Here is a 13,282-nt window from a genome sequence, read left to right on the forward strand (position 1 = left end):
CGGGACTCTGTCCAGCAGAGTCCAGGAAAGACGACACAGACACCAAGGTGAGGTTCAAGCTTCTGTTTCTCTTTCTCCTTTATTCTCTCTTATTCTCTTCACTATGATGCTGGCTCACTATGATGCTGGTTCCTCTCTATTACACACTTCAGCTCTTTATATAGCGTTTCCAACAGCCCTCCCCCCAGCCGGTATCAATCAGGGCTCACACACGTGCAGCGGCCAGGCAGAATCTAGCTCATAGGCATGTAGCAAGATCACCAGGCTGGCAGCACCTGTTTGGCCTCTCCATACTTTGGGGTAAACAAGCGGGAATCTCGAGCCTTGGCAATCAGCCAAGAGTTGGAGTAAACAGCACGAGGTTTGGCAGCCAGCCAGGGCTCCATCTTTGGCTGGCTCGGCTGTGCTCGCTTCCCACACTTGAGTTTGCATGGGTCTTGTGCATGATGACACCATTGCTGTAGGTTCATTTGAGCAAGGTCCCAGGAGTTTGCAGGTCAAAAAGCCCCATTTAAATGGTTATACGCCTCCCTGCTGGTTCTTACAATCTTTCCTGCCGCCTCCTCTTCCACAATGGTCCCTGAGCCCTGGGTGGGTGAAGTTTAATATAGGAGTACTGTCTAGGGACCAGTCTTCTGCAGACTCTTAATCTCTATACTTTGGCCACTGTGACCTTTTGTGTTCCTGTCCCTCTGTTGCATGAGGGAGCTTCACTAATGAGAGTTGAGAGATTTATTAGTGTCCTCTTTACCACTTGTTCTCTGTTCCATGAGCCTTAGGTACAGAGATTCATCCTAGATGTGCCACTTAGACTTAGGCAATTCACAGACAATGTCTGTGCATGACCAGCTGTGGTACTCTGTAATAACCTCTTATACTACAACAAGCTTAAGACTTTTCAAAATCTTTTTCTAAATTTTCATCATTTGACCCCCGTCAAACAGTATTTGGGATTAAGCCGGAATTTACTCTCTAGAATCTGTAGACTATAATACAGATAAACAGGTCAGAGCAATATGAAGCACAAGGACCAGCATAAGTGACAGATGAAAGATTTGAGAGCTGCCAAATAAGAATGCTTCTCATGCTTGAGAAATTGGAGTAAACCTTCAAATTTCATTTTTTATTGGAGAAAAAATTTACATATTATAAGATGACTAAATGACTTAAATCCAAAGTTTCAATATTAAATCAAGATTCTTTATGAGGATCTCAAAATTGAAAATACCGCACGGGGGCTAGCACGATCGCTCAACAGATAAAAGTGCCATGCAAGCCTCACAACCAAAGTTTGCCCCTCAAAGAGAGACCTGACTCCTCAAAGTTATCCTGTGACCTCTACACATGTGCTCGTCCTACATATGACTGCACACACACACACACACACACACAATAATAAAAAAAGAAAAAGACAAGACTTCACAGTATAAAATGCCTTCCCTGCTAACTTAAAGATGTGCAAGAGCATAAATCAAATTCTCACAGCAGGTGAGCAAGCTTCTACAATTAAAAATCAGAGAAGCAACAGGAAACCTGATCATCTCTGTTTTCTGTTTTAGAGTTCCTTAAAATAGAAACAGATTTGGGGGCTAGATCATTTTAGAGCACTGGGTAGTCAGTTAATAAATAAGCTGCTGTTTTTGACAGTTTACTATAAGGATATAAACACTCTTAATTTTTATTAAAAATAGTTAGCTGTTTTATTTTGTTTCTTGAATTTTTGAAACATGGTCTCATGTAGCCTAGACTACTCTTGAACTCAATATGCAACCAAAGGACTGCCTTAAATACCTGATCCTCTGGCCTCCACCTTCCAAGTGCTGGGATTAAAGGTATGTGCTACCACCTCTGACTAGTAGTCAGCCTTTAAAACTAAAAATACGGGTTGGAGAGGTGGTTCGGCAGTTAAGAGCACTGGCTGCTCTTACAAAGGACCCAAGATCAGTTACCAGCATCCACATGGTGACTAACAACTCTCTGAAATTCCAGTTTGATGGGATCCAATGCCCTCTTTTGGCCTCTACAAGTATTGCATACACATGGTGCACTTACATACATGCAGTGCACATAAAAATAAATAAATCATAATCTAAGTGGCAGCTCCTGAAACAGAGGAAACTTTCAAAAGAGTACCAGGCTTTCTGAAACTATATCACAGGGGTTCCTGATTTTGTCTTAAATATTGTTGCCACTTTGAAGTTATGGGGCTAATTTTCCATCATTAGTAGCCACAACCACTTGAGCTACAGAGATTAAAATGCCATATGAGTATTATATTTTGTTTAAAATATGACACCATAAATTATTAACTATATTTATAAATTACTTAATGTGATTTTTAAGAAAACTATCTTCTGATAACTGTATACATATTTATCATATTTTATGAATATATATAAAATAAAATGTAAGTGAAATAAATGAAAAGAAATTTAAACTAAAAATAGACACTTGCATATGTAAATGTTAGATACTTTATCTGATTTTATACTAGAGTCAGAAATACAGGAAAACCCTTATAAATATAAGATAAATATTTTAGAGAAATTTCAACTATGCAGCCATTATTCATTGCTGTGCTAAGTGCTTAACACTGAATCTTCACAAAGTCAGACTTACTAAATAAAACCTCATGCAGTAGATGGTGGGTAAGACAGTAAAGGAAACACTACTAAGATCATTAAATTATAAGTAATAGAACCCAAGTCCACTTAACTCCAAGACTCAGGTTCCTTTCCTCCACTGTGTCACACTCCATGGGCAACACTTTCTGTTTCTAAGTGAATATATGCACTATGTTAATATAACTAGATTCTGTATGTCAACTCAATAAAATGTACTACTTAATTCTATAATCAGTATCAGTGTCAATCAGTCTATTCCAGCCAAAATTCCTGTCCTCTATATTAATTAAGTAAGAAGTCAAAGAAGCATCTATAATCCAGAGATCATGTACTACCTACCCTGGTAGAGAATATAAAACCAACATTAAAAAAGACCCTCATCTTCAAAGGCAGTTCAGGGAACATTCCATATATACTTAAAATGTCTACTATGATAGTACACAGAAGTCATCCTATACAAAGAAAAATTTCATAATCATCAATAGAGGAACACCATACAGTCTAGGTCAGTTCTGATTTCAGTTCAGAGCCTTTTATTTGAAAAAAAAAAATCTTGAAATGAACAATAATCCTGGCTTATAAGAGAAAGACATATCGCTGGGCACCAGCACTTGGGAGGCACAGACAGGCAGAACTCTGTGAGTTCAGGGCCAGCCTGGTCTACACTGCGAGGAGTTCCAGGCCAGCTGGGGCTACAGGGAAACCCTGTTTCCAAAAACAAAAGAAAGAAAAGAAAAAAAGAAAAAATAAACAACCATTCCTCCTCTCTTTTATTAGACATTTTTTTCCCTCACAGTTATTATACTCTTCCATCTGATTGAATCCAAATATAGTTTTCAGGGGCAGGGTGGTTGAGTGGGTAAATCACTTGTAGCCCAAACACGAGATCCAGAAATCAAATCCCTAAAACCCACATAAAAACCAGGGTAGCATGGCAGCCACCTGTAATCCTAGCACTGGGGAGGCAAAGACACGAAATCCCAAGGCAAGCTGGCTAGACTATGCAGAATCCTGAGTGCTGGGTTCATTGAGAGACCCTGTCTTAATAAATAAAAGTGGACACTGATTGCGGAAGACTCCCAACTTCAACTTCAGGCCTCCACTTGAACATGCACGTACATGCTTGCACACCCACACACATGCGAATACTCACACCCACACACACCATATATACACACAAAATGTTCTATTTGGCTTTGGTATTGACTTTTCTGCATTTAATTTAAAGTGGTTCAAAAGAAGTTAAAAGAATTATGACAGGGGGCTGGAGTGATGACTCAGTGGTTAAGAGCACAGGCTGCTCTTGCAGAGAACCCGGATTCAGTTCCCAGCACCCACATAGTGGCTAACAGTCCACAACTCCAATTCCAGGGGATAAGACGCCCTCTTCTGACCTCCATGGGCACTGCATAACATGGGTACACTTACATACATGCAGGCAATACACTCATACAGACAAAAATAATAAACTAAGCTGGGCATGGTACTGCACGCCTTTAATCCCAGCACTCAGGAGGCAGAGGCAGGCGGATCTCTGCAAGTTCGAGGCCAGCCTGGTCAACATAGTGAGTTCCAGGCCAGCTGGGGCTACGGTGAGACCCTGTCTCAAAAAGGCCAATAATAATGATAATTAACATTATTAATTATAATATTTTTAAAAGAATTATGACAAAAATGAATCCAAGAAGGTGGCACCAAAATTGTATCAAAAAAGGGGGCTAGAGAGACAGCTCAGCAGTTAGGAGAGCTTGCTGCTCTTCCAGAGGAAATGAGTTCAGTTCCCCATAGCCATGACAGGTGGCTGACAACTGCCTTTAACTCCAGCTCCAGGGGATTCAACACCCTCTTCTGGCCTCCATGGGTACACCTGCACACATGTAGCATACAAATACACACACACATAATTTTTTTTAATTTAATCTTAAAAAAAATAAAACTGTACAAAAGGTACTTAGCATAATTAATAGAATTTTCTTTGAAAATACTTACTCGAATGCTGATTAATAAATACATGAACCCCATAAAAATTCAAAGCAGAAAAAGGAATTTTCAAAAGGTGAAAGAATGTGCTTTTGTGCATGTACATGTGCTCATAATATGCACAGAGTCTGCTCTTACTAAATAAGCATAACTGGAACAGCAAGATGGCTCAGTAGATAAAGGCACTTGAGGAACCCACAAAGTTGTCCTCGGACCTCCACACATGCACTGTGGCTTTTGTGCCTACACACACACAGACACACACACACACACACACACACACACACACACACACACACACACATACATCTTGCACACATAATAATAATCATAGTGATGACACTATTTTCTAAATAACCATAACTTCACTTTGTAAACTCTGAAAATATACAGAACCAAGATCTCCATTATCTTATCCAAACTGCATTGTAAGGCCTAACCGAAGATGTTGTAATCAGGCCACCTTGAATATTAAAAATATCACTTTACATTTAGTTGCCCTATACTATAAGCAAAGTAATCTAAGGAACTTCCAACCTGGTAGGTTCTTGCAGGAAAGACAGTTCAAAATGCTTTGGAGACAAGGAAACCCAGTCTTGGGTATGTTTGGTCAAGCTCACATACCTCAGAAATGTCAAGATCAGCATCAAACCCCTTTTTTTTTTTTTCTCATCTAGGACTCTTTCTACTCTAAACAAAGCTGCCCTAGCTAGAACCGCATGCTGTTCCTGAAGCCATCAGAAACCTTCTGAGCTTGGTGTGTGATGGAATCATACTCTGCTCTGGTTCCTATCATCACTGAGTCAGATACTGGTGATTCTAAAGAAGTAGTGTGTTGTCCCTATCCTACTAACATATTCCATTTTAACCAGCAGACGTACAGGCAAGAAAGAACATCTATTTGGAAATCAATCAAGACAATAATCTCCTATAGTTAGCTACAAATAATGCTTTATTTTACTTAACTCAGGATTCATTAGATTCAAACAACTACAACAGGAAGGAGGACCCCTGTTTGATAATCCAATTAAGAAATATTAAAATTGATATACCAATTGTATACTCTTTTCTTTTCCAGTGCTGGAGATGGAACCCATGGCCTCACACATGGTTGGGAAGTGCTTTGCCTCTGAGCTACATCCCCAGGCCAATGTAATTTTTAAAGGAAGTTAACAATGCTGCTACTGTCAAATAAAGTTTATCTTCAAAGCCTTGGGACACAGAATTCTGAACACTGGGCCTTACAGAGGCAAAGAACTAGAAAAACTCTACCAACTTTGCAAGGAGATGTGAGAAGAGGCAGGAATCACTTCTATCTCTTCTTTACATTTTCAAAGTACCATATGGAGCTTCTATTATGTATCTTTACACAAAAGTAAAAAGAGTTGTAAAATCTGCATATTCAAACCCTACCTAAAATATTTTATAGTTAATACTTATTATTCCATTGAACCAAATTGTGCAGACTTTATAATAAATATTTAAAGCACTTATCACATTTGTTGCTTGAAATTTTTATTAACAGATTTCCATTCCATTGCTATCCACACATTATTTTTCTAATAAACTTTGAAGTTTGAAATCAGAATGCCATTTCAATAGAAAAAAATTATATAAAAAGAAATTCTAGAGGCAAATCACCATCCATACTATTCAAGGGATGGAGATACAGCTCAGTGATAGAGCACTCACCTAGCATGTGTACAGCCCTAGGTTCAATGATAAGCATCATTAAAAAAAATCTTTTCTACTCTTTGATAATAAAAAGTACTTACATCCTTAAAATAACGTTGTAATAATGAAAGCCTCACATCGTGAACTGCTGCACATGTGTCCCAAGGGTAAATCTGCTCCTCTTCAGTGATTGGCAACTTTTTTGGCTCAGCATTGTCACGGCACTGTCCTAAAACTACATTAACAACAAAGACAAAAGTTTGTTGAATAACTAACACAAATACCTAACTTATCATAATAAACGAGTTATTTACCATAACTAACATTAAATTTCCCAGTATTACAATATTTTTGAAAATCATGAAAAAAAGCCATTTTAATTTTCAAGTAAATAAAGCCCCCAAAAATGACAGTATTTACTCTTAAAAATAATACTGAAACAAGGTGTGGTGGCACATGCCTTTGATCCCAGCACTTATAAGGTAGAGGTAGGTGGATCTCTGTGAGGCCAAGGCCAGCCCAGTCTATACAGAGTTCCAGGCCAGCTGTGGCTACATAGTAAGACCACAATAATTACAGTAATAGTAAAAATGATGAATATGAGTATGAATATGAGTATAACAAATAGATGATTTCCTAAATCTGTCCACTAAAAACTGTGACTCTCCCATATCAACATACTTCATTTCTAAATATGCTACTTCTTACAAAAAGGAAACAAAGTAGCTTTGAAAAAGAGATAAGTCTGGGGTTGGAGAAAAGTACAAGGTGAGCCTGTAATTACATGTGACAAAAAGAAAAAAAGTGTTCAAACGCTGAGGGGATAATTTCATAAGGAGTTTGGACAGCCAGATTTGAGAAAATTAAGTATCAGAATGATGGTAGTGTCTGATGTTACATTGTAGCAGGAGGACTCCAAAGATGGCACAGACCCAGAGCCCTGGGATTCAGCAAGAATTCACTTCACTTCTTGGTCCGCAAACAGCCCGCCAAAAGGAGCCCATGCCTCCACCTCCGTACCCTGCTCGCGAGCCCAGTGACTGCTGACAGACTGTGTGGCGTGGACCAATCAGAAAATGATACACTGACTAAAGGGACTTGGGGACGGAGAAAAGGGAATATAAGGCCTGCCCCCTCCTGCATTAAACAAGCCTGCAGCACCTCGCCTAGTGCTTGCTTCTACCTGACTCCCGGGGTCTGTGTGTTGACTCCACGCCTCTTGCCCCCCCAATCGGCAGGCTGATCCAGGTTAGGGTCTTCACAGCTGGCCTGAGGAGAACCCGCAACACCTGGCGACCAACAGGGACTCCTGCCCAAGGTGTTGGCAACACCCAGAACCTCAGTTCATTGGGTAAGTAGGCCCCTGGATTTGTCTGTTTCTTCAGCTGCTCAAGGGTAAGCAAGTAGCCCCCTCCTCTGTCTCCTCCACCCTGTCTGTCATCTTTATTGCTGGACTAGTTAGATCAGGGAGGCACACTCCGCCATGTGGTCCCAAAGATCACGTCGGCACCTCCCCCGCTTGGCTCGTCCTGGTGAGTTCACATAAGGGCTGATCCACCCTGAACTCAGAGCCCAGGCTTTGGGTCACCCTGTTGCCTGTCCCAGAGACACCGTGTGAGCATACGGCTGGACGTGTCACAGCCTCCAGAAGTCCCTCACTGAGCATAAGACATTTGGATCCGATACACCTTTACATGTCGGGGCGGTTTACATCGGGTGGCTCACAGTGCTCCTTTCTTCCTTTTTGCCCTCTTGGTAGTCACCCTCATCTTCTACTTCTGTGGCAAATTCCCCTTTGTGAGACACTCCCACAATGGACAATTTACCACCACAATGCAGGGAACCACAAACGGCAGCACCCAAGGTGCTCCTTAAAACCAGAGGGTTGAAAACAAAACCAAAAGATACCGAACACTTTTGGGATGCAGCCACTAATTTGGCTCCATGGGTCTCCCCTGAAAACATGTGGGACCCTGACGTGTGGATGGAGGTCCTCTTCCTGGCCCGAAAAAGGGAGGTCGGGTCAGGGATCACTCCCCGCCACACATCATTCGTACATATCCTCCTAGCCATCATTGCTAGCCTTAAATCCTCCTCTCCTGAGGAAGTCATCTCTGCCCACAACAAACACTGCCAGGAGCAATCTAGTGTAGATCTGGCTATTACCTCGACCCGGACCTCCCAGACCCAGAGGTGAACGCAGCCTCTGTGCCCACTTCCAATAAGGAAGGTGCTCCTTTGCCTATATCTCAGGATACACTCCTAGAGCTACCATGCCCAGAAATTCCCCCGCCCCATACCCGTGGAAGGAGGTACCCCCCCCAGTAACCATCCCACCCCTTCCCCTGCTACCATGTCCCTCCCTCCTAGGCTGTCCTCCTTAAACCCTCGCCTGCCTTTGTCCACATTTCCAGTTAACGTCGGCTCCGATGTGGTGCAGCATCCATGGCTGCCCACCCCACTTGCTGACTTCGTTCTTATCCACAAGGCAGCTGAGCAATCGGGTCCTGACTCCCCATATTTCGAACAGGTTCTTCGCCAGTGGTCCTTACAGTTACAAACCCACTATGATTGGTATAGCTTACTAAAGGCAGTCTTAGAACCCTAAGTCTTTCTAAACTGGCACGCAGCCTATAACGATCAGGCTGAAAACCAGACAATTAATGTGTTACAACAACAAATTGATCTCTTAAGTGAAGAGCTGGCAATTACCAAAGACATGGCTCTGCTAGCTTGTGACCCTCGCTTTAGGTCACTTTGTCTCACCCCCTATAAAATACAAAATATTACTGAAGCACGCCTACAACTCGCGCACTATATTCATGGCCACTGGAATCAAAAGTTTCTTAGTTACTACTCTATATTACTAACTAATCAAATTATTGCTCTAAATTATACCCAGACCCCCACGCTGGACATCAATTCAGGGTTCTTAGAGAAAATCTGGTCTAATCTAAAAGCACTGTTTGACCCATCTTGGATCGTCACTTCCCGACTCCTGACAGGCATAATTATTCTTCTCTTTCTACTTCTTAAATGCCTTGTTCTTCGTTCCCGTAGTCAGAAAAAATTCAATCACTCAGTGTATCAGGCCCTCAGAGCAATACACAAAGATGATTTCAATCTGCCCTATGCAGCCTGACATACTTGGCTTGCACAAATGTACGAGGCCTCCTACAGATAATTCCCCACCTCGACGGATCCCCCAGGATGATACCCCTTGGAGGGCTGGTACCCAATGACGGGTAAGCTCCTGTTGGGCTGAATCAACCTAAGCCAGGACATGGATGTGTATGCCCATGCTCCATTGATGGGTAAGGTTCATGCCCGAACAGGACAACCTAAGACAGGCACAGTCCATAATCCTGGGGTCATCCTGAGGCAGAGCTGCCTACAGGCTCTCACTGGACAGTCATTTTTTAAAAAAAGGGTGGAAATGTAGCAGGAGGCCTCCAAAGATGACACGGACCCAGAGCCCTGGGATTCAGTGATAATTCACTTCACTTCTTGGTCCGCAAATAGCCCACCAAAAGGAGCCCATGCCTCCGTACCCTGCTCGCGAGCCCAGTGACTGCTGACAGACTGCGTGGCGTGGACCAATCAGAAAACGATACGCTGACTAAAGGGACTTGGGGGCGGAGAAAAGGGAAATATAAGGCCTGCTCCCTCCTGCATTAAACAAGCCTGCAGCACTTCACCTAGAGCTTGCTTCTACCTAACTCCCAGGGTCTGTGTGTTGACTCCACGCCTCTTGCCCCCACTAATCAGCAGGGGACCCGATCCAGGTCAGGGTCTTCACAGCTGGCCTGAGGAGAACCCGCAACACCATATTATTGATTCAGGCAAGAAATATCAAGTAAAAGATAAAATGTCAAATGGTAAAGCCTCAAGGTATCATTTTATAGATCACCTAGCGCCACTTAGAATGGAACAAACTGTCATGTTATGTGCCTTCTAAAGTAATGTCACTGTAAGTAACATCACTATGTAATGCCCTTCTCCAAAATCTTTAACCTGAACCTAACAATAAGAAAGAAGCCATGCAAATCCATATGCTCAGACATTCCATGGACCAACCAATCTAGACAAGGGACTTGAGAGGTTGTTCTAAATATTAAAGGAGAGTAACAAAAAAATGGCAAAGTAATACATGATTTTTTTTTATTAGATCATAGGTCAAGAGAAGAAATATCTGCTATAAGAAATACTACTGGTTCATATCACAAAGAAATGACAGGTGAGGTAAAAGGCATGCCAATTAGCTAGCTGCACACACTCATTTTGCAATATGCACATATATCAAGATATCACAATTACTAATCAGATAAACAAGAAACACAAAAAAGTTCAGATAAATAATTAGGGGAATTTGAATATAGTCCAAATACAAGATACCATGAATTTACTGGGTATGACAAGAGGCTATAATTATGTATGAGAATTTCCCTATTTTTAGGAGATACATTCTAAAATATTTAGGAATAATATGTCATAATGACACTGTTCTCCTGTAAAAAGTATGTATTTACACTCACATATACATGCACATACATGGATGTTGCTGAGAGCACAAAAAAGCAAATGTGGCACTACAGGAACAACTGGCAGAGGTAACCAGCATTCGATTTTCTGTAGACGTAAAACTTTTCCAAGTGAAAACCTGGGAAGACAGGTATAAATACACCACAAATGCACAGGTGCAGACATCGCACAATGTATACATGCTTCAAAACATGACATGATACCCTAGTTTCTGTATATTTGTGTTTAATGTATCGTTGAAATTATAATTTAAGGGGCTGGAGAAATAGCTCAGCAGTTAAGAGTACCAGCTGCTCTTATAGAGGCCCAGGGTTGGTTCCCAGCACCCACATGACAGCCAACAACTGAAAATCCAACAGAGGATCCAACGCCCTCTTCTGGCATACCCAGACACTGCACTCATGAATGCACTTTATACATGCAAGGCAAAACAATCATACACAAAATAAAAATTCTTCTAAATTTTAATTTAAATAAAATGACATTTAAAATCTCAACAGGCAAGGGAAGAGTTACTCATAAGGAAGGGAATGTAAGGGATAGCATGGTAGGCCTGACTTTTGAAGAGATGCGTAGTAGTCACAGTAGTAACAAAACAGGGTAGCAGGTAGATGCTAACAGCTAAAACATAATTAATATGATGGATAAAGCTCTTAATATACTTCTGAATTCACTTTACTAGGATTTTGTTGAAGATCTTTACATCTATACTCATAAGGTCAACTGGTTCTTGTGATATCTTTCTTTGGCCTTGGTATCAAAGTAATACTAATCTCACATAATGTTTTAGAAAATGTTCCTTCCTATTTATTTTTTGGACAAGTATCAGGAGACTTGCTATTCTTTTAATAGAATTCACCATTGAGGTCATGTCATCTTGCACTTTATTTGTTAAGAGGGTTTTTTTGTTGTTTCTTACTAATTCCATCTCTTTATCTATTATATAGGTATGTCCATATTTTCTATTTCTTGAGTCACTTTTGATAGTTGGTGTATTTCTTTGAAATTATTTGTTTCATCTAGATTATCCAACTATTTTAGGATAGATTATTCACAGTATTCTTTTACAAACCTTTTTATTTTGCAAAGTCTATAGTAAGCTGCCACTCACCTCTTTCTCTTGGGCATTCTAGTTAAAGGTTTGTTTCTTTTAAAAAAAAACAAAAACAAAAAAAATCTTTTTTTCAAAGAACCTACTTTTGTTTCTGCTGATTCTATTTTATCTTTGCTTTAATACTTCTTAGTTCTTTTTAAATGTAATTTAATTTTTTATGTGTATGAATTTTTTCCTGCATGTATGTTAGTGTACCTGTGCATGCAATACCTAAGGAGGCTAGAAGAGGGTGTCAGATCCCCTGGAAGTGGAGTTATTGTCAGTTGTTAGCCACCATGTTGGTGTTGGGAACCAAACCTGAGTCTTCTGTGAGAGCAGCCAGTGCTCTTAACTGCTAAGCCATCTATCTAGTCCCTCTTTCTTACTTCTCTCCCTCTTTGAACTTTAGGCTCCTTTTTCTGGTTATTTAACAGTAAGTTAGGTTACTGATTTGAGATTTTCTTCTTTTATAGCCATTAATTTCCCTGGATTTGTTTTCCTATGTTGTTGTATTGGTTAGTTTTTGTCAACTTGACACAGTAGAGGTCCCTGGGAAAAGGAAACCTCAACTGACCTGTGGGCATACCTGTGGGGCATTCTCATGATTGCTAATTTATGTAGGAGAGCCAAGACAACTATGGGCCATGCCATCCCTGGGCTGGTGGGCCTGGGCTGTATAAAAAAGGTATGAGCAAACCAGTAAGCAGTGTTCCTCTGGTCTCTGCTTCAGTTCCTGCTTCTAGGTTCCTGCCCTGCTTGAGTTCCTGCTTTGCCTTTCCTCAATTATAGACTGTGATCAGGAATGTATAAAACAACCAAACCCTTCCTCTCCAAGGTGTTTTTGGTCACTGTATTTATTCAGAGCAACAGGAAAGCAAACTAAGATAGTTATGCTTTCATTTCCAGTGATCTCTAAGTATTTTCTAATTTCACAAGCATAATGTTTCATTTCCTTGTGCTTGTGAATTTTCTAGTTTTCCATCTATTATTGATTTTTTTCCTTTGTTTGTTTCATTCCATTGTGGCCAAATGTCTTTAGTCTCTCAATGTCTTTAGTCTTTTAAATTTTATTGTAACTTGCTTTATGGCCTAACATAGTCTATTCAGACAAAAGTTGTACACAACTGAGGAAAATGTGTAGGCTACTGTCACTGAGTGGAGTGTTATATAAAAATTTGTTAGGTCCCTCTGATAGATTATCTAATCCCAGGTGGTCAGCCCTGAACACATGTACATATGAGCAATACTAAATGGACTTAGTAGGGAGTCTCTTTCTCTCTCTCTCTTTCTGTGTGTGTGTGTGTGTGTGTGTGTGTGTGTGTGTGTGTGTGTGTGTGTGTGTGTGTGTGTGTGTGTGTGTGTGGGGAGT

General features: G+C 40.7%; 1 protein-coding gene across 4 annotated transcripts in view; it reads right to left on the reverse strand.

The window, feature by feature from the left end:
• The window catches only part of Ubr3 (ubiquitin protein ligase E3 component n-recognin 3), a 219,890-nt gene that overhangs the window by 82,183 nt on the left and 124,425 nt on the right, over positions 1-13,282 (reverse strand). For all 4 annotated transcript variants that reach the window (XM_029565777.1, XM_029565774.1, XM_029565775.1 and 1 more), the window contains exon 26: positions 6,380-6,513. In XM_029565777.1, coding sequence (XP_029421637.1) covers positions 6,380-6,513 — 134 coding nt within the window. The remainder of the gene's footprint in view (positions 1-6,379; positions 6,514-13,282) is intronic.

The sequence above is a fragment of the Nannospalax galili genome, unplaced genomic scaffold (assembly GCF_000622305.1).
Source record: "Nannospalax galili isolate Female #2095 unplaced genomic scaffold, S.galili_v1.0 scaffold1398, whole genome shotgun sequence".
Classification (NCBI taxonomy): domain Eukaryota; kingdom Metazoa; phylum Chordata; class Mammalia; order Rodentia; family Spalacidae; genus Nannospalax; species Nannospalax galili.